Here is a 23,288-nt window from a genome sequence, read left to right as displayed (position 1 = left end):
AACAAAATGGCTGTTAAAGTTATACGGTTATTTTTTGTGAAAAAAATGTGGGGTTTAGTTTCGGTACTAATGTTCTTTCATATTTTGAGTCCCAATGCAATTGCGAATTATTTCTCAGAAAAAGTCTAAATTGTCTGGACTGCTAGGGTATTTTGATACAAAAAACAAGTGCCATAGTAAAACTTTCAGCATGCAATGTTTTTATTGCTGAACTAAATAAAAACGGACTTGAGTTTCCAACCCATATCCAGGCACGTGTCAGGGTTGCCATGGGTTGAAAATGAAGTTATTTTTTGTCCCTATCGTGTTCGAATACATACGCACAAATTTAGGTTAAATTATTTCATGAACATTGACAGGGTTGCCTTAACAAAATTTCACAAATAGTTATATTTTTTTGTCGGGTAAAAAAAATGACCAAATGTCAAAAAAATCAAAATATATCTATATGAGTATGGAACGATTAGTATTTTTGTACCGAATCATGAATGATTTTAATTTTTTTTTGACAATTGACAAAATATTGGGTCAAAAAACGGCACATTCAATATATTAAAAATTAAAAAAAATACACATCATATTCCTAATATTGGTATCAGATAAATTGATTCTTTTTTGACAATTTTACGGGTCCCGGCAAAAAATTCCCGGCATGAATAAGCACATTGACAAGAGCGGATGAAAACATTCTTGGTTGGTTTGAAAAAAGATTCATCGAGTAATATTAGGTCCATTGTGCATTGGTAGAAAGTGGAAAAGAAGATACAATCATAATATTGTAAAATCTTATGAGGAAAAAAAAAATAATAAAGAATTTATCTATCTATCTCTATACTGACTTTATACCGATATCTACCTGGTCAAAATTCAAAAAGCTGAACATAGAACGATTATAAGATATAGTGGGAACATATGAAGCCTAATGAACACCGACGCACCAGCTCGTCAAATTACACAGAATTATGAAATAATGAACTTTCTTCTTTTATATCTTTTGTCTATATTTATGTAATTTCTATAAACTAGTCATCAAATTTCAAGAAATAAAAACCTGTGAAAACAAAACACAAATAAAAGTAGTTTTATTTTTATTAAATCCCAAACATTTGGTAGAATATTTAAAAGATACCTATACAAATCGACAATATAATAGTGAATAACTTAACATTTTTAAATATTTTAAGATCCAGTTTTATTAATAGTTAACAATTTCTACACATAATAAATGTTCAAATTGACACTAAATATTTTCATTTATTAATTGATAGAATAAGTGTTTTTCGTGTGTTTAGAATGAAACACTGGTTTTGATGAAATGAAAGGTTTTTTTTTTCAGCAATATAAGCATTTTATGTATTTTTTATTTCTTTTCATAAGCACTTTAAAACAAAATAACACACACAACATATATTTGTCTTAGACAAGTGAAGAATAGTATCCATCCATTAAAATTATAATCAATAAACAGCGTCTAGTCTCCAAAAATATAACTTTATTGATTATTATGGTCAGAATTTTAATAACATAGTTAATGCATTAATATATGACACAATAATAATTATTTACTTGTGAATGAAATAATACAATAAAAACGCAAAAAACATTTGTTATTATTAATTTTACCTTCAGCACGTTTTCCTTGTTTATTTAGCTGCAAAATGTTTGACAATTAAATCGATGTTTTTTTAAATAGAGCATCTTGTGTGTGCTTGTTATTTATAAAAAATAATCCACTCATCGAACTTTTTAATTTGTGTTTGGTTATAATTATATCCAGTAGAATTTTTTTTAGCAAAATTTATGTATATTAAATGATATGAAGCGATAACACTAATACGAAACATAAATGTTGACAGTTGCTTCAATTTCGAGTAAACTGAGAGAACTGTGCACTTGCAAGGCATAGGGTTGCCACTTTTTAAACAGTTAATGGAACTTGGAAACTTTATTCTAAAGAACAATAATTGTTTCGATACTTAAAATCTTCTCATTTTTTCAGAAAAAAGTGGTTGTCTGTAAAGTGTCGGCTTACGGAAAATAATTTTGCGTAATAAGGTAATAACTTATAACAATCAAAAGATAATAACTGAGAAGTGCCTTAAATATCGATCACAAACACAAACAAGAACCCTGAATTTTTTAAAACATCTAAATTACATGGACGAATTACACTTAAGCTAGCATAAGATTAAGAGGCTAAGAGATCTGTCATTCTAAGTTTTTTTTGTGTGTGCTGACGACTTTAAAAATAGTGTTCGGGGTCTTCCCAAACTAGTTCATCAAGAAGCGTTACATTTTTAAAAGATGAAATTAAATACCAGGAAGTGTTAATTTTTTTTAAACAAAGAAACTTGGCGCTTTTTAATGAGAGCATGATTTCTTAAAGAGTGTTTACATCTATTAGCCCAGTAATTTTAGGCATTTTTTACCCCAATCTGCGGAAAAATTCCTACTGGGCTCGATTTTGGTATAGACCTTCGTTACGTCGTTGTTATGAAGATGTGAAAAATCGACATTGATATCGGGTCCGCGTTAGAAGTTATAGTGGTCAGTTTTTCGCATATATCTCGTGACCTGTTGCTCGGAGGTCAATAGGGGTCTATGGAAAATCTGTTCGTCATAAAATTATCTACAAATATTGCCTTATGCATTTTTCTGTAAATCCAACCGATTTCGGACTATATTATAACGTAGTCATTCAAACTACATAAAGGAGATGGCACATTTTTTTATGGAGCTTGGGCCCAGTGTGTTCACTAACGAAATTGGTATCAAATGAAAGGTGACGGTAAGCACATTACGTGGGTAAAATATTTTCAAATTCGTTAGTGGGGTTTTGGAGATATTTGAGTTTAAGTTTCGGATTTCACAATCAAGATTTCAGCTAATTTTTCGAACAATTAATCGTAGAATGCGTAATAATGGGTGTACAGAAATAATATTGGTATCAAATAAAAGGTATTTCTCTTGTCTATAAATCTGTATCAAAAGGTTTTTTCTTTGTTAAAAAAAATAATACATATTAGGTATTTACTTCTCAAAAGGTGATTTTTTTAAGCGAGGCATTTGGCACATCGAAATATCAAAATATTCAGTGTTGACATGCACTTTTTTTTTGTAATGTGCCATCTCCTTTGTTCAAAGTTTCGATATGACTCTTAGAAGTAGACTAAGATTGATTTGGGGTGTTTTGACCCTCAAATGTTTTTACCCTGAGACCAAAACGTCTCAGGGTAGGTAATTTTGACCTGAGGGTCAAAATTAATTGCTAAGATTTTATTAAATAGTTAGTTAGTAGCTAAGTAACTTAGTTAGTTAGTTAGTTAGTTAGTTAGTTAGTTAGTTAGTTAGTTAGTTAGTTAGTAAGTTAGTAAGTAAGTTAGTTAGTAAGTTAGTTTGAATATCGATTATTAGTGAAACTTATAAAAACGTATTAATAAAAAGTAAAGTGTATTTTTCAGTATTCAAATACTGAATTATTCACTCATAAATAAAACAAACCTATTATTACATATCATGTATTATGCCTACGCTTGAAACAGCTCTATTTCGAAAACGGTTGGATTTATCTACAGAAAAATGCATGAGGCAATATTTGTAGATAATTTTATGACGAACAGATTTTCCATAGACCCCTATTGACCTCCGAGCAACAGGTCACGAGATATATGCGAAAAACTGATTTTCTTGACCTTTTGATTTCTATAACTTCTACCGCGGACGCGATATCAATGTCGATTTTTCACATCTTTATAACAACGCCGTAACGAAGGTCTATACCAAAATCGAGCCCAGTAGGAATTTTTCCGCAGATAAAACCTAAAATTACTGGACTATATGTTCATGGTTTGCGTGAAACAACTTAATTTTTGTTTTAAATGATTTCTAATATTTGAAACATTTACTAACCTTAAGTTTATTTAAATTAATAATGTCGAAGTATCTTCAATTTCTTATTCGTGAAGGCAAGTTGAAAATAGAATTTAAACTTTGCATTTCAGCAAACTAACACCAAAAATTCTAGCCTAGTAGGTATAGGTACAATTCTTTTTGATAAAAAAAAATAAGTTGTAAAAAAATGTTTTTCTTAAAAAAAATGTCTGTGGAAATGTCATTGGTTTTTTTCCGCAAAAACAATGGGATGCACATTAGGGTGGGTAAAAAAAAAATCAAAATTCTTTTTTTTTTAATTTTATACTCCAAAAAATCGATTGCTAGGCACCTCTAGAATATACTCACCAAATATGAGCTCTTTATGTTTATGGGCAGGTCCTCCGCTTCGCAATTTTCCGTTTTACATCAATCTTCTACTAAAAAAAAAATGATTTTTTTATAAATCGTCTTCGTAGAAAATTTCTTTACATATTCTTGTAGGAAATTGAACGCTCTACAAAAAGGGATTGTACACTCTTTTCATTTATATAATTATTGTTTATGAGATATTTGAGGTCTGAAAATTAAGAAAACCTAAAAAAAATCGTTTCTTGTTTTTAATTTTGTAACAAATTGAAAAATTATAAGTATCAAACGGGTAGGAAAAAGGTTGTTCCACAAAAAAGGTCTCGATAACTTTTTTAATTCATCTAATCATTTGAAAGATAATCGATGGCAAAGTTTAAAAAAAATATAAAAACATTTTTTTCAACAAATAATAAAAACAAAAACATTTTTTAATTTTCGAAATTTTCTAATTTACTGAAAAGTTATTATTATCAAATTAGCAGGATGTATTCTTGTGGGTACTTTAGAACAACACCCTAATTAACTATACCTAATATAACATTATATCCTTTAAACAATTCCTCTTATTTGTGATCCCTCTTCAAAGCATAATAGAACAAATTTGCTTATGTATTTTTTTTTTTTAATTTGTCCATCATCGTATTACACTGGTCAACAAGGTTTTTGCCACAAGAACCAAAATATACTTTTCTAGGAGTTTTTGGGGTGCTGAATCCAAATCTGAAGACAGAAAAGTTTGATTGGCCTTCGTTTTTGAAATATTACCGTTAGAAAATGTCAAAAAAAGTAATTTTGGCTGTTTTCGAGGTTATGTTTTTATGTGGAGTAATTAATTTTGAATAAATTTGTAACGTTGCCTATAACAGCTAGTTTTATTCTTTCAAAAAATGTTTTAATCTTTCCGATATCTCTTTTATTGCCCGAGATATTTAAAATTTAAGTAGCGGTCTTTGAATCAGAAACAACACTGGCCAATCAAATTAAACTTTTTTTGCCACAAGAATCAAAATATACTTTTATAAAGGTTTTTGCGTTGCTGAACTCGAATCCACAATCAGAAAAATTCTATTAGCCTTCGTTCTTGAAATATTACCATTATAAAATGCAAAAAATGTTTTGTTTTTATAACGGTTATATTTCAAGAACGGAGGCTAATAGAATTTTTCCGTTTGCGGATTTGAGTTCAGTAACTCGAAAACCTTTAGAAAAGTATATTTTGGTTCTTGTGGCAAAAATTTTGTAACCAGTGACTTAAGCTTTAGATTAAGTTTAGTTTCTCTTTGGCTTTTTAAATGAAACTTAAGATATCTCGAGCAATAAAAGAGATATCGGGAAAATTTAAACAGTTTTTGAAAGAAGAATATCTGTTCTTATCATAACCGTTACAAATTTGTTTATAATGAATTACCCCACATAAAAATAGAATCTCGAAAACAGCCAGAATGACGTTTTTTAGCATTTTATAACGATAATATTTAAAAAACGGAGGCCAATCAAATTTTTCTGACTTCAGATTCGGATTCAACACGCCAAAAACTACTAGAAAAGTATATTTTGGTTCTTGTGGCAAAAAAAAAGTTAAATTTTGTTGACCAGTGTTATTAGAACAGGTTTTTAGAACGCATTTATTTATAAGTCCTTTTAGGACTACGAGTAACAGCTTCACAAACATGCATTATAATGTGCATTGATAGTCGTATTCACTCATAACACTTATAAATAACCAAGGAAATAGATTTGGTTAGACATGGCGCTGTGATTTTATTCCTCCTGCTGTTAAGTGTACACAAAAACCAAATCAAAAAGCTACTCACATTCCACAGTTTTTTTTTTTTTTTTTTGTTCTAAAAAAACGACAACATTACAAGTTAATCCTTGGCGCCTGATATTGAAACTAAAAACATTTTTCCTGCGTGATGTTGGACATCGCAAACATACCTACCTGGGGTCTCATGGATTAAAACTAAAAATAGAAAAAATTCTACTAAGTATCTAATAACATACCATCAATAGGAAACAAGTTTATTTATATTTACATCTGAAGCAAAAATGTTTATAATATAGCTACGTAAGGTGCTCAAGAAAATTGCATATTTTGCACCTCTCTGGTGAGATGAGAGGGACATCTTCTTCTGATGGTAGGCATATGTGACTATATATTTTTCATACCAAAACCTCCACATGTATTCAAACTAATGAGCCCAAGGAGAATCTTTGCGTGTTCCAGAAATCAAGGCATAAATTAGCCAGTACCAAGGACAAAGTTATTTTGTATAATTAATCTGACAAATAAGTAAACCACTTGTCATCTAAAATATCACTTTGGAATCTCGTTAGCCCACGTGAATGGTTGTTGGATTCTTAAAATAGACCCATAACACTGGTGCTGGGGGTATAAATAGTCAGAATTGTGAAAAGGATTAATCATTACTTGCAAAGTAATTGCTTCAGTTAGAAGCAAATTCGTATCGTCTTTTGCTAAAAAACCATAACTCTTTAGTTTGAAAATTCCAATTTATTTGTTTTTAAATTCTCAAGTTCGAAATGTCAAGGAGTTTAACGGGTTTGACAAAAGTTAGTTTGGTGATGTTAATTGGTATCACCATATTGCAGGATACTTTATCTGAACAAAGAATATGTGGTGCTGCGATTAATGAGGTTATGACTTTGATGTGTAAATATGGGACAAAGCCTCTTGACGTGAAGCGTAACTCAAGTAAGTTAAAAAAAACCTATAACTCTCAAGAGAAAATGTCATAAGTTCTGTTATATTTTGACAGTGTTGGATGGAGACCTTGAAGACAACAATAACGAAGATAATTTCGCCTTTAGTTTTGATATGATACCCCATTGGGGCAGCATGGAAGCGAATACTCTTGCCAAAATTCGCAGGAGGCGTGAAGGAATCTATCATGAGTGCTGTTTGAAGTCTTGCACTAAATCGGAAATTATGTCTTACTGTCGTCCGGCAAAATAGATTTGACTATTATTTATTTAAGAAATGATTTAAGAAAAAAAAAAGAAAAAAATTCTAAGGCTTGTGAAATATTTATTTTAATAAAAAAAAAAATTATTATGTTGTATCATCTTTGGCATGAATAAAAAAGTATGTTAGTGGTTTTTATTCAAGAGTTAGTATTTTGTATTGTAAACAATTATTTAAACCTTACCCCGCTCAAAATAAATGTCTATTACATGCCGTCAATTCTGATGTTAATACTGAAAATAAAAAAATAGAGTTGCCACTTCTAAAATGGGAACTTCCATGTGGCAACCCTATTTTAAAGGAAAAATAGGGGGTGGCACCCGATATTTTTTAGATAGAAGAGAGTCTAAGCTAAACATGATGTATTTTACAGCCTTTAACTCTATCAAATATTATACACTTTGGCCAAAAAACAAGTGATTTTTGCGTTTTTTAGCATTTGGATAGGGTTGCCAAGTACTTGTCTGCATTTGCGACGTGGCACCCGACATTTTTTAGATAGAAGAGAGTATTATCTAAAATATGGTGTATAGTTTAGCTTTCTAGTGCATAAAAAGTTATACTGTTTTATTAAAAGAAGATTTTTGTCAGTGTTGTTTTCATTTGGATGGGGTTGCCACATTTGTAGGGTTACGTTATTTATATTATTTTTTTTTTACTATTTTGACTTTCGTTTGACATTTAAAAATTTTTTGTATATGGCCAAACAACAAAGATATGAATGTATTATTAAAATAGGGTTGCCACATGGAAGTTCCCATTTTAGAAGTAGCAACCCTATTTTTGTATTTTCAGTATCAACTTATCTTTCATTTGACACTAATTTTAACCTCTAACCTTATGAGCTAAGTAACTTGACGGTCGCCGCTTGGACTAAAAGGACTAAACGAGTATAAAACACAATTTTAAAATTTGTCACGAAAGCTTTTAAATAGCTTTTATATTAAATTTTTGAAAAATATTTTATGGATAACCATTTTTTTTGTCCATTTTTGCAATTTTTCGAAAAAAAATTATTTAAAAATGGGAAAATAATTTTTTCGCTACTTTGACGTTTTTTTAAAATACAAAATAAGGAAATCCTAGCTACTTGAATCTCAAACCCGTCTTGCACTAAACTTCTAAGCATCAGCTATCAAAAAAAAAAGACTCCTTTCCCATTTTCATATCTATTTACTTAAAACTACTTAATTAAATCAGTGAATATTTTGTTTGTCAAAATTCCATTTAGATCTTCCAATATTTATTTGCAAAAAACAAAATACGTTTATACAGTAAAAATAATAATAATTCATACCTATCAATATTCTTTGTGAATAAATTTGCTTAAAATTATTTATGATATTATTTATTTTACCAATGAACTAACAAAAAAAAAAAAAAATCAAAATTTATTGTTTATTTTTATTTTGTTCTTCTGTGGTTATAACCAAATTCTCTTCAACTTGTAAAATGAATATTCTATATTCTTTAATGAACAACTGGCAGCTTTTTTTTGGCAAAAACATTAAATTTGTAAATTTTATTCAGTAGCAAAAGGAATAGATAGATATTTGATTATATTCTGTAGAAGAAAAATAAATAATGGAAATTTTCAAAGAATTTTATATATACCTACACAAAATGTGATGGTTTTACACAAACTAAAATTTCATTTTCTATTTCTGCGAAAATAGTTTCCCTTTCGATTTTATTTTCATGATAAAATGTTAGAAAGTTACATTATTTGTTTGGAACATTGTTTTGCAATTAAAAGAAATAAGTTTTAAAGAGGGATATTCCAAAAAATTCATTTTCATTTAAATTTTTTTATTTTTTTAGATATCTATCTTATATAATTATTTAATTACGACAAAAGGCTAGAACGTCAAAATAAAACAAATATCGTATAAATTTCAATTTCAATTTTATTATCGTTTGCTTCACACTGTAAGATATAATAATATATTATACGCTAAAGAGAAGCTAAAGCTATTATTACAAAAAAAATGTTTCTTCGTTTAAATGGCAAAAATTTTCTTTACAAACTGACTTTAAGTAGAAAAAGCCTTAATAGTCTACTAGACTAATGTAAATAATTTTCAAAATTTTTTAAATAAAAGTTGTGGCAGATTTAACATTAAATGATATATAAGATGAAATAATAAATTGCCCACAAATAAATTGGGGAGGGGGGGTGGACGTCAAAGATCGTGTTTTATAACGATTTACATCAAAAATTGAAAAAAAGTTAAACACAAAATGTTGTAGATAACATTTTTTTTATAATCTCAAAAATAGTGAGAAAAATGCAAAAAAAAAATCGTTTATCTTTTGGAATTCTAATTTTTTTTAACAAAATAATAATTTTTGAGTTTTTAACGAATTTAATTAGAAATCAGAAAATGTAGGTACCTACTGAAAAAATTTTTGATTTCGAAAAGTTTTGGATGCCATGTTTTAGATGATTTTTGTTTGAGGCTATGTATATACTTTTATTTCAGAAAATATAATAAAAACGATACTTTTTTACACGCCTAAAATGTACCTACTTGCTTTTATAGCATAAGTTCAGTTTAACGTTTAAGCTTATAATCCATAATCTAATTATTCTATGTCAGGTACCGTTAATAACGTTTCTAAAAGAACGACTTTATGGGCGATTTTTTTTAGTTAAAAATATTTTTAATTTTCCCACCAAGATATCACCGAAAACCCTTTGATGTGAAGTTTTCAACAAATAACTTCATCGATTTGGGATGTAGCTTGCCAACGCGAGACATGCAGACAGACTTAAGGGGGGAAATCCCTCTTAAATTTTTTATTTTTGCATTATTTTTTTGACGCCTAATTAATTCATTTATCAACCGAAGAAACTATTTTCAGTGGTCTTAGCCTTAAATGAAGCCTCAAAAGTCCTTAGATAGTCCCTAAACCCATGCGGCCCGAACCTACCACAGTACGAAAACGAAAACTTTAAACGCATTTTTCTCGAAACGCGTTTTTTTCCGCGCCGCACACTGGGGAAATTTGTATGGGAGTGCGGAAAAAATTAAATAAAAACTGAACCACTGAATAGATTTGGATAAAATTTTCAGGGATGACAGTTTTCGTCGTAAGAAATTATTATTATTCATTTCCGCCCACTGCCACGCCCTTTTAAAAAAATTTGTGAAAGTAATAAAGAATTCCGATTCTCAATTTACTTGTACCTACTTATAGCATTTTTTTTTTTAAATTTATTTGTATTATTGGAACCACTTCACCGATTTTAAATACATTAAATGGAAAAGAATAACTCATAGTAGGTACTGTTGTCGAGGTCCACGTCCACGCAAAATAAAAAACCCAAATTATAGTTAAAAATTATTTAAAAAAAAAAACACTTTTTTCATTTTTTATACAAATTTTTCAAAAGTTTATTCTTTTAAGAGAGCCATTTTTTCCTCAATTAAATGACTCTGATTCTTCTTAATAAAGGAAGGGGTCAGATGATCTGTATTTTTCAATAATAATTTCAATTTCTGCTTGGATCTTCGCATGAAATGCTTAAAATTCCCAATATTAATAAAATGTATAATAATAAGACGCATAATCCCTTTTCACTCGTTTTTAATTTGAATAGTTTTCAATAGGTATATAGCTACATACATTTCAGTTACATATAACGAAAATTAATTTTTCTGAGCCAAGTTCAAAAAATCAAATGTAATTTTATTGTAGTACATAGATTTGTTAAAAAAATGTGTTACGAATTAATTTTATTTTCTATATTTGTCTTTTTGTCTTTCGGATAAGAATTTCAAGCTTGCAGCCAAAAAAACAAAAATCTGACAAAAAGGAGATTTTTTACTTTTCAATTTTCTCGAAAACTAGAAGGCATAGAAACATATGGTTTTCAGTGTTTGGTAAGGAATTAATTAAGGCAGTGTTCTTTATCATTCAAATTGAATTCAAATCCCCAGCCTTGTCAAAAATAGTATTGGATATGTTTTTTTTTATTTTTTTTTTTTCAAAATTTTGACTTTGAAATCGATTATTTTAAAAACAATTCACTTAAAGATCTTAACTTAAAAGCTCAAATTAAGCCTAATATTTTGGCTTTTAAAAAAAGTATCATTTATAACTGTAAGTGTTACCATTGATTTTTAATATTTTTTTTTTTGTTATTTTAAGTAATTTTTAAGAAAATGATTTTTGCGACCAAATGAAGTTTTCAATTGCCAATAAAAAACGCAGGGGCACCTGGTGGCACCCAAATTTGGCCTTCATCGAAAGGGAATTTCATAAGGAAAAAGTTTTTAATAGTCTCTAACTGTAGGCAAGTGTAGCTAAAATAATATATACAAAAATATGAAAAAATCAAGCCATTTTTTTCTCTTTTCTTTAAATAATTATATAAAATAATTAACATCTTTAAAATTAATAATTTCTTCGATTTACAATAGACAAACGATGGCTTCTTTACGGAAAAATAAAAGTGTATGAGTCGGCTCAAGCTAAAAAAAATTACACAGCTTTAATTTGAGGGTATTTTCACTTCGTTTTTTATACTTTCAACAACTTGTCCCTTTACAAAGCTCTAAAAAGTAAACTACAAGTCCGATTTTAGTAATTCTTTCTGATTTTGATTCAGATTTTATTCTAGAATTTAGAAATACTATTGAAATATTCTCCGAGGAACTTTAAATTTTGGACTTTTTTCCGCAAAATCCCCAGTGTGCGCCGTCCAACTTAACTCAAAAACTAATGTAGCTACATATCAACTTGAAATTAATTGTAAATTACTCGTTAATTCATTGGCCATTGCCTGAACCTAAAAGTTCAATAAACTTTTTACAATAAATACTTTTTTTTTACAATTTTTTTATTAAAAAACATTGTGTTTTTTCGTTTTTTTGGTCTCTAATTTTAATTTAACACTTTTGTTTACTAAATTTAGGTTCATGCAATGCGTATAAATATATTTTATTGGAAACAAAATTTGTTTTTGATTATAAATAATTTTCTGAACTTGGGCATTGCACGGAGCAAACTTATTGAAAAATCAGTCGTCCAAAGGGATTTCCCCCCTAAAGCACACAAACATAACTGATAGTCCCACTTTTTTCACATTCATACATCATCTTAAGGCCATGCCTCATTGTTTATCAAGTTCGAGCCCTAAAGTAAGAGAGGACATTTTTGCACTTCAAAGACTGATTTTCTGTGACTCATTGAATTTTTAAGCATATTCCATAATTGAACTTTAACGACAAACTTAATTCAGAAAATTGAATATTATTACTTATCAAACACAGAGGCTATAAAAACTAATAATTTCTTTTTTTTAAATAAGAAAATTGCATGCCAACTTGCCATAAAAACATGACATACTAAACACAAATTTTCTGTCAGTAAATGACAGTACTCTAAATTATTTACTACAGCGCAACTGCTGTTTTATAGTTTTGCATTATTTTTGGACACTTCACATAAAATTCCATGTGCCTCTGTCGGAAAACATCAAATTATTTATCAACACCATCAGCAGCGCTCTTTAGCTGCAAAATTATTATTATGTTCAGTTTGAAACAATCAACAACCCACGCCACCATACTAAAATAATTGCCAAAATGCCACAGAGCAATTCAATCAAAACCATTTCCATCACAGCAATCTGCAGCAAATTAAATATTTTTGACGCAATATTATCGGTGCACTTATACTGCATTCAAATAACAGTCGATCGCACCTCCACTTCACTTTAAACCTCCAGAAAAATACTACGTCATTAAATGGAAATTATTTTATCTAAAAACGTAAACGACAACACATCAACAAAATATTGACCGTGAATTTGCGCCTCTGTCTTCAATTAAAAATCCGTTTTACTTGTTGATTCCCAAATGATTCATTATATACGTACTATATTGGCAGTAAATTAAAGCAAATGAACTGTGATTGGGCGGATGGATAGACCATTGACTGTGTCTGATTTATTATGGAGAAAGAACAAAAAAAAAATATACATCGATCCAACTATAAATAAACTTCACAGACACTGTTTTGTTGAATATTTTAGATCGAATAAAAAAAAATATAAATAAATAAATAAATACTCTCGGATGCGCATTTTCCTATATTTCGCCTCATACCTACCTACATCACATGGGACAAAAATAAAGTTAGGATCGACCATTTTTTTGGAAACTGATGTCGCTGTCTGTGATTTTGTTTTTAAATGTGGGACAGGAGGCACGTTTATCGATAAAAATTATTTTAATTTGTAATAATTAAGCATATAGCTGCTTTGTGTTTGTCGTATCTAGTCGTACGATAATTTTTGAATTTCTAAGTCCGTTAGCTTTGTAGTTTAGTTTAATCAATCAAATTTTAAAATATTGATTTGATATATTTCGTTTAACCTATAAATTTGTATAGCGAGACTTTGGTGAAATTTTAAAATTTTTTAAAAGGATTAAAAAACCTACAGCTGAATGTTGGTTTGAAAACTGCCATAGATGACCAATTTTTATTCAATAATTTTTTTTTGTTATTTGACTTTTTTTTAAGAAAAACTAAAAATGCAGTTTGTTTGCAATTGCTTTGAATATTACGTATGAAATATTTAATCAAAAACGATATTATCGTTTTCGAGAATTTTGTAACAATTTTAAAACTTTGTATGGGAGGAACCCGAAAGATATAAATAAACAAATAAAAACTTTCAGAATTCCATTAAAATCATCTGTCCATCGTCCACGCATAACTTTTAAGCCAGTGTTAATGTGTATACCAGCTGGACGTATAGGCGCACAGACCGATGGACGGTGGCATGACGAAAACTACTTTTTTTGATTTAGGATTTCCATCATCGTAGTGTTGGTTTTGTTTAAGATCTTGATTTTTTTTGACACGAAACCAAAATTTGCCCAATACTTACAGAAATAAAAATGAAGTCTTTGTTGTGCAATCAACTGTGGTCGACAGCCCACGGTTACTTTGCGATTATCTCGAAACTAAATTTTTTGATCTCGTACTTTCAAGATCTCGGGAACTATCCATCTGACTGCTTTTAAATGCTTACTGAATATTCTTCATTATCTTCAATTCAAAGTGTGATTTTTTTTCAAACTTTTGATGAGTGAAAAACAAAAATTTTTCTTTCTGTCTGCATAATTTATCTACCTACATCAATTTGGCAGAAAACGGCAACGCCATACCGTTCTCCGAAATTTTTGTGAAAAAAATTAAAAACGCAGTTAGAATCATTAAGACTATAATGAACACCAAATTTAATCGAAATTGTTAGAGTCGTTTTCGAGAAAATTGCAATAACTCACTAACGATACACGGGAAGAGCCGACATTAGCGATTAAAAAAAAATAAATTGTCATATTTACACTATCCGTATTTTTTGAGAAAAACTAAAAACGCAGTTATATTACATATACGTTCAGCATTACTTGTGTCAAATTTAATCAAAATCGTTAGAGCCGTTTTTGAGAAAATTGCAATACCTCGAAAAGTTTGTATGGAAGGTATACGTTCTAGGCGAGATATTAAAAAACAAAAAAAAAACCAACCTTGGAAATTACGAACAAACTATCTGTACCAAATTTCATGAAAATCTGCCGAGCCGTTTAGGCTGCAGCTACTTGTACAGATGGACGCACGGACGCACCGACGCACAGACCGACGGACCGACATGACGAAACCCTCTTTTTTGGACTTCTCGATTATCGTAATGTTAGTTTTGATTAAAACCTCGAAATTTTTTTTTGACACGAAACCAATACTTGCCCTATTGAGCAAGTAAAAATAAACATCAAAGTTTCCGAAATGTTCAGTAAGTACCTAGTATAACCCATTTTCAGATAATTCGTTTTTCAAATAAAATCGATCAAAAAAAATTTATTGAAAACAAATTTTTTACCGACTTCCAAAAAGGAGGCGGTAATTCGTCTTTTTTTTTATGTTTGTTACCGTCAATGTTAACTGAAAAGTTCAGTAGGAGATATGTACCGTAAGCAATAATTTTCAAAAAAAATTTAAAAGTTAGGTAGATCTTATATCAATAAAAATGCACACAAGTTTTTTTATAACAACATAGTTTTTAAGAAAATTGAACTTTACCAAAATTGGTATATACCTTCGGTGACCATAATATCTCTAGGAGTGAAACCCGGGACAAATAAAAAAAAATCCTTTGGATCGTTTTGAAAACATTGGTTAAAAAAAAAAGATAATTAAACGAGTTTTCATAACTTTTTCTTATATTGATATCAAGATTTCGTAACAGATTTTATGGGAGAATTTTCGTTGAAATCATTTAAGTCGTTTACGAGGAAGTCAGAAATCAAGAAAATTGTTTTTTTTTATAATAGGTTCTTCTAAAAAAATATTTTTTTTTAATCAAAATTGTGAAAGCTAGTTTTGAAATATAGATGGGATCTTTCCTTTTTCATATGTTGTTTATTTTTGAAAAAAAAAATTTCTGGTTTAGCTTTTCAACCAGACAAACACAAGCTGTAACTAAATAATTGAGAAATTTTTTTTAAGCTATTCAAAAAATTTAAAATAAAAATTATTTTCCAACCAATGTTTTCTTATTTTCCGTCGATACAGAGTATTTAAAATTTTGAATAAAAAAATCAGAGAATGTGGAAATACGGGACAATCATGGGACAAATTTCAAAATACGGGACACTTATACGTCCCGGGTTTCTTAAATAATAACCTGGGACAGGCAATAGAAACACGGGACAGTCCCGAATAAACAAGGACGGATGCTCACCGTATATATACCTATAACTGGAACAGTTATTTTTTGTCCTAAAAATTACACTGGTCTGCAAGGAAATCCTCCCTTAATAAAACTATACTTTTCTAAAGGATTTTTGTATGTTGATTCCGAATCCGAAGTCAGAATTGATCTAGCACGTCACGGTTTTTAGATATTCCCGTAAGAAAATCTCAAAAAACCCATTTTTCCGCTGTTTTCGAAGAAATATTTTGGCATAATGTAATCTTTTTTAAAATTAAAATTGTTATGGTTTATGAAAGAACTTATTTTTTTCTTTCAAATTCAATTTTAATCTTCTCAATATCTCTTTTCTTCTCCGAGATATCTTAATTTAAGTATAAGTTTAGTAGGTTTGGCATATCTTACCTTAAAGAAACTGATCTCTAAAAATTAATATACCTTTCTCCCTAGAATAAAAGTAGGTACCTTACCTACCTATACTTTTCTAATGGACTTTAGTGTGCTGATTTTGGATCCGAACTCTGAAAATTCCGGTCAGCTCTGGTTTTTGAGATATAGTAGTTTTTTTTAAGATTTTCAAAAAAAACTTAATTTTGTGATAGGTACTTTAATACGAATATCTCATAATCCTGACGTGCTAGAATTTTTTTGACTTCGGATCAACACTCAACACATCAAAAACTATAAGAAAATTATACTTTTGTTTCTAGGAAATTACAAAACACGTAAAAATTTTGTTTAATGTATTTTATTATGGTTTTTTTATTACATATTTGACTTTTTAAATATAATGGTCTTTGATATTTTACATTTTTCTTAACTAAGGTGTTTTTGTTCATGTAGGATTTACTAAAAAGTGAAGGATTTCATTATTTCTGTTTTTTTTTTTTTGTCAATCAGTATTTCAAAATATGAGTAAACATTTTACAAAAATGATTTAGATTCAGGAAAGTCTAATCTTTGATAATATCAAAAAATTATTTGAAGGAGAAAAAAAAAGTTAAATTTTGCAGACCAGTGTTATTTCAAAACAACCCTTCTGGAGAGTCTCCTTAAGACGTCAAACACCAAGTTTGAGGTAGGTAAATTCTTTGTGGCCGGGTACAAAGGGGTTAAGTCATAAATGATATAGTTTGCCAGAAAATGCGAAGTTGAGCTAATCGATGAATTTTTGAGCATTGATCCTTTTATTTTTATAGGAAAGAGTTGTTCTTAATTTATGTTTTTGATACCAAATAAAAGAGAATAAACAGGTTATTCTTATTTCATCGAAACCCGAAAAGTGCAATTTTGTGACTTAACCCCTTTGTACCCGGCGTCAAAAAATTGACCAAGCATTTAATATTTCTTCTAAACAAATCTTTGCTCCCATTAAACAAAAAAAAACCTAGAATAAAAAAAGCACCCACTTAAAGCTTTAAAAAAAAAATTGTTTTTGTTTACAAATTTTTTGCACTCAATTTGCAGCCTAAATTTTTCATTAAAAAAAAAAACCACTGAGACAGCAGCGAAATACTGCTTATAGCTACCTTTTCCAAAGAAAAATAGTGTCTGATAAAATAAACTTCCGTGAGGTTGTGAATTTTATTTTGCTTTAAATATCTATTTGTTATTTACACACTGGCAAAATTAATAATCCGTAATATGAAGAGTTTTTCAGAATTCCCAATGTTCTTCAGACAATGCTACGTTACGTATTCAAATAAAAAAAAAAAAACATTCTTGGAATGAATGTCTCCAAAGTTTTTCTTTTTTTTTCGTTTGTTTCAATGTCATTTAATATTACCAACCTACTTTGACAGACTTTTTTCGCTCCGCATGACTAATTTTTAATTTAATTTGAGAAAAAAAAAAATAACAACACCCGCAGTAATAATAGAAAATAGACTTCTTCAGACATTCTTCTAATAATTCAAACAAAAAAAATACGTGATATAAACTAAATTTACTAAAATAAATGATAAAATATTACCTACATATACGTTTTCGAATTTAAATAGAAAATAAATATTCTATCGATTTTTAGTACTTATTAAAAATAAATAATAAATATTTCAACAATTTATCAAGTCCGCTAATAAGCGAGCCAATTATTATTATTATTATTATTGCCGTGTAATCGATTTTGTTCTGCGTTCCTAAGAGTGCTTATATTTTTTTTATTATATTTTTTTTTTTATTTGAAATTTATCTTAATTAATCGAAAGCGGTTTCTCGATGACTAAGTTGATTAATCAATGACGTAGCTTTATTGTTGTTGTTTTTTATGGTTAGCTTTGTATATATTTACAAAGACAGGTTTTTGTAATCTCAATCAAGCTAATCAGTGGAATACTTTTTATTTTGTGAGTTGATAATAATTATATTGGCAATTGAGAATTATTGATTGATAGTACGGTTATGAACAAATTATTATCTTTACGTGGATTTATTATTGCGAGAAAATATTTATATCAGAAGTGATCCATGACACGTCGCGTTAAAGTGCATATTTTTAAGATTTTATCCTAATTAAAAATAAATTCGAGTATTTTAGTTATTATTAACTAAACAGTGAATTAGTGAGCAAAAAATAAATAGTTGCTATGGTTTTTTTTTCAATTCTAAATCGATGAATAGAAACTATTAACGTGTACTTATCACCTGTGCGCAATTGTGACGTGCAATTTTGACATATAAATAAATGGAGAACAAATAATAAAAACTTACTACATTAACATAATAAGAAGTGTTAAGAATTTTAAAAAACATTTTTAATGGTGATTATTGTAGGTACACAATAACCTGGTACCTAAACAGAATCTACCTATACATTCTACTTTTCGGTCGATCACCTTTTTAAAGCGTCCGTTTGTCGTTGTTGTCGTCGCTCGCATCCATCGTCTTCTATTGCTTATTATTAGTTAACTATCAGTGTTGTGTCATTATTGTTGGTATTTTATTGATACTTTTTACCTACCTAGAATTTTTTTTTGCAAGTCAATAACAGATGGAATTTATAATGAGCCAATGATTTATTGGCTAAGCTTAATGGTGTATAAATGAAGAAAGATTAATGAACAAGAAAATTATATATGTCGTTGGAAACAAAAAATTTAAGAGCTTTTAAAGACTTATAGCACAAATGGTAATGTACAGAATATTGTGGTAGGTTCATCTTATGTTAATTTTGTTACTAGGTTTTATTTAATTAATACAAATATTTAGATACGGGGTAGGAGGTTTTTGTGAGAGCGTTACGTTACGATGGACCGCGGAATAAAATCAATTATAACGAAATTTTGTCTCCAAACATAGATAATCTCTATCACAAAGCCAAAGTCTTTTTTTTTAATCTCTTAATTGAAAATCTCGCATTATCAATATCTCGAATGAAAAAATATTGAATAAAAAAAAAAAAAAAAACTTACAGTGAAAAAGCGAGTAAACACTTCCGGGGCTTATACTCAAGTGCGAAAAATTTGGAGGGGGCTGGAAAATTTTTCAAAAATTTTATATAGGGTAGGTACCTAAATGTAGGAAAATTTTTTCTCTTTTTTTTATTCGTCTTCGTACTACTGTCTCTTCCTTTAACAGTCAAAGTAGTGTTTTTTCAAAGTTCTTGTATCTCAATCATTTTACACAAACAGCAAGGTGTTGAGTAATCTTAAAAAAAAAAAACACTTTATATCGTTTGAACTTTGTCATGTGCTGAATTCAAAACTGTTTACGTATTTATTCCTATCACGTCTTGTTTTTGAGCTAAACTCATTACTATTTTCCGCGATTCGACCGAAAGTGAATTGAAATCACTTTTCAATTTCACGTGAAATGGATCTTCGATCGATTTCGACAACTTTGTAAATGCTTCGAACTGTCAAAACTGAAGTATCATCCATTTTTATTTTGTTTCTAAAGTGAAATTACTGCTGCTTTGAGCATGGATGCAATTTTATTTACAATTTTAATGAAAAAAAGTGGAATTTAAAAAAAAAAAATAATAAGACACATTTTTCGAGACATATCAAATATGTATGTAAGTGAAATGCAGAACATGGGCGATATTATTGCAATTTGTAAATACTCAAATAAAAATTTATTAGGTAAAGTGTAAAGCGAATGAGGTGCAAACACAGAGGCAGTGATTAATTATGATATAAATAAATTAACAACAAATTTTGTCCAAAGATTGCAGATTCATTAAAAAAGGCACCAAATTCACTTACAGAAACAAAGTGAACTGATTTCGATCAGAAAATCCAAAATGAGTGAAAAAATGCAGAACATTTAATTTCACTATCGGCAAGTGAATGCGCAAAAAGTGAAATGCAGAACGTGAAAGCCAGAAAAACTAATTTTCAGAAGAAACTGGAATTTCCATTAGTTATGTTGACCACTAAGATTTTAAGATACCAAAAATTTTTATTATCTTTGAGAAAAATATTATTTTAAAAAAAGTAAATATACCTACTGACTGACGATAAAATACGGTGTTTGGAGTTTGCATAAGAAGTTTTACAAAATTTAACGGTGATGTAATTCGACGCCAAAATACCGAAAAAAAAAAAATTTGAAGAATTCCGAATTGGAATAAAATCCGAAAAAAATGTATCCCAACCCTCAACGTCAGCTAAGGCCCTTACTCAAACAAACAGAAACACCCCTTTCAGAATTTGGAGGGGGCTCAAACATCTTAGCTGCCTCTAAATCTTTTAGATTTACGAACAAGTTTCAGTTAATCATGTACATTATGAAGAAATCAGCTAAATAATAACATTGTCTTGGATGCTTGGGGGGGGGGGGGGCTTGAGCCCCCTGAGCCCCCCTCAATACGCCACTGCTGTGTTTTGGTCGAATATTGAAATCCTGTTTTATTGTGTTTGCATTAGGAAATCTTTCGCAAACTTTTGAAAGGAAGGGAAGAATTGCAATCGGTCTGAATTCATAGGTCGTAGAGATACCTTTGTAAAAGTGTTGAGGATGTGTGTTATAAAAGCCAGCAGAAATAGCATTATGACTTTAATAAAAATTAGATTAATTCTATCAACTCCCACTTCATTTCCATTTCACTGAAAGAACTCTTTCCAAAACGTCATGATCGCTTACATCAGAAAAACTAAAAGATGAACATGTAAGATAGGCCAGTCATTATATACATTTGGAAATGCAAAATGACCGAGAAAGCTAAATTTTGGATATGTTGTAGAGGATGCTTAAAAAAGCTTAACTTGAAGTTTTCGACCAAGATTTCCTATGAGCTTTTTCCGCCATTTTGAAAAAAAAGAATAAAATTGGTTTTTTGACAATAACTCGGCTATCTGACGAGATGCGAAAATTTTACAAGAAACTTTTTTGTAGCTTTTAACGAGTTCTACAATTCATGCATACACATTTTTTGTGTATCATGAACCGTTTTCGAGATATCGATTAAAAAAGTCAAAAATTTAGGACATGCAATTTGTTTTTTGACATAATCTATTTTTGGATGATGAATATCGAAAAAATTATTAACATAAAAATTGTAGCCCACATTCAGACCTACTATGTTGTATTTTTATATTTTTTTTTCGACAAAAATTACGACTTCCAGCCGGCCGCAAAGTCGTTTAGTCCGCTCCCACCGCCAAGCAAGCCGCCCGTTCGGTTGTAAAAAAAACAATCATTCATGTTTTTTTTAATGTTTATATCATTATATCAGTAACACATACATACAAATGTATGTATTTATTTAATAAATAATGAGAAGAAGATGGTAATGGTTTTTTTGTTACCCCAATTTTATTAACCCAAATTTTGTAAATACAGTATACCGGCTTTTTGTGCATTTTGTAATTTGCTTCAATCTCAATATTATTTAGTTCATCAAAATTGCAATTAGATCAGTGCCAATAATTTTTGAAAATAAAAAAATTATTAGCAGCATATGGGTGGTTGGAAAATTTAGGATAAATGGTATATGAAAGCGGAAAAATAAATTGCCCAATGTAGAACTCGTTAAAAGCTACAAAAAAGCTCCTTGTAAAATTTTCGCATCTCGTCAGATAGCCGAGTTATTGTCAAAAAACCAATTTTATTCTTTTTTTCAAAATGGCGGAAAAAGCTCATAGGAAATCTTGGTCGAAAACTTCAAGTTAAGCTTTTTTAAGCATCCTCTACAACATATCCAAAATTTAGCTTTCTCGGTCATTTTGCATTTCTAAGCCGTTTTTTCCGACATAATGACTGGCCTAAGACCTCATTATCAATCAATAGTGGGGTGGAAATATGTAGGTGTTATTAAGTTCATCACTATCAATACATACCTATTAATTTACCAAGTCCAAGTCATGTAAGTTTTTCCAATGCTTCTTATCATCAATTTTAGTATTAAAAAGATTTGCGAAATGATGTTTTTTTTTTTGCTGTTCTTATCGCCAGAACCACTACTCTATTACGCAATTATTTATAGACTTTATGAAATTCTAGAACTTGAGAATGAACCTACCGCCCGATATGCTTGATCACGTTGGTTAATAAGAGCTTTAATTGTATTTGTGAGCCAGGATTTGAAATGTTACGAGTTTTAATTTCTTTATGTGGGACATGGGTGATTTAATGTGTTTGCGTTGAGGAATTCAACTTGGTAGTTCGATGTCGACATTAAGTAAATAATGTCCTATATGGAATGGGATTATTTTCATATATTATTTATTGAAGATGTTTTTAGGATAATAAATAGGGATTTAAAAAAGTGCAACTTAAACAAATAATCCAAGAAATAGCATAAAAAAGTATAAAAGTGTGTTTTAGTATATATTGGTATTTTTTGGTCTTTGTTTTAATTTTTTTTAAATTTTGTTCATTAGGTAAATAGTTTTACATAAATTCAAGAGCGAACATCTTTTTGACATCAATTGAGCTAAATTTCTAGTACTAGGTACTGTTTTGAAAAAGAAAATTTTATAAATGCTTATTCTGTCCGCCAATTTGGAACCACCATTTTGAATAAATAAAAGTTTAAAAATTTTTGTATTTCTGTTTTCTAAATTTCGTGACTTTTTGTCAAGAAATGATTTTTGACGCCATAAAGCACCGAATGCACAACTGTCCAGTGAAAAATAATGAAAAATAGTCCAAGCCATCTTAACCGACAGGTTTTTAAATTTTCAGCGAGTTGATGGTTTTCATTGATTGTGTCATCTTCATTTTTAATTTTTATTTGGTTAAAAAAATAATTTATCAAATAGTCTATAAAAATGAAAAATTATCTTTAAAAATAAAAATTTTGATATCATGTTGAGCGTTATTTTTAACATCTTCACTGTCCTCAATAAAACTCAGATCGTTTTTACCCAACTCTATGCTGGTAAACTT

General features: G+C 29.3%; 2 protein-coding genes across 6 annotated transcripts in view; both read left to right on the top strand.

Moving 5' to 3' along the window:
- LOC129909192 (anion exchange protein 3) overlaps window positions 1-23,288 on the top strand; it is a 102,662-nt gene that overhangs the window by 7,847 nt on the left and 71,527 nt on the right. The window lies entirely within an intron of this gene.
- LOC129909195 (probable insulin-like peptide 3) lies at window positions 6,149-7,620 on the top strand. Its single transcript, XM_055986226.1, has 2 exons — window positions 6,149-6,958; window positions 7,023-7,620. Exons 1-2 carry the CDS (start codon window positions 6,787-6,789, stop codon window positions 7,217-7,219), a joined length of 369 nt encoding a protein of 122 aa, XP_055842201.1. The 5' UTR covers window positions 6,149-6,786; the 3' UTR covers window positions 7,220-7,620.

This window comes from Episyrphus balteatus, chromosome 2 (genome assembly GCF_945859705.1).
Source record: "Episyrphus balteatus chromosome 2, idEpiBalt1.1, whole genome shotgun sequence".
Taxonomy (NCBI): domain Eukaryota; kingdom Metazoa; phylum Arthropoda; class Insecta; order Diptera; family Syrphidae; genus Episyrphus; species Episyrphus balteatus.
The sequence above is the reverse complement of the archived record's forward strand: the minus strand, read 5'-3'. Positions and strand labels throughout refer to the sequence as shown.

Bases quoted from the DNA above. Each gene is read 5' to 3' on its own strand.
- LOC129909195 (XM_055986226.1), top strand. From the start codon at position 6,787: ATGTCAAGGAGTTTAACGGGTTTGACAAAAGTTAGTTTGGTGATGTTA. The intron at 6,959-7,022 runs GTAAGTTAAAAA...ATATTTTGACAG, and splicing joins TGACGTGAAGCGTAACTCAA to TGTTGGATGGAGACCTTGAA.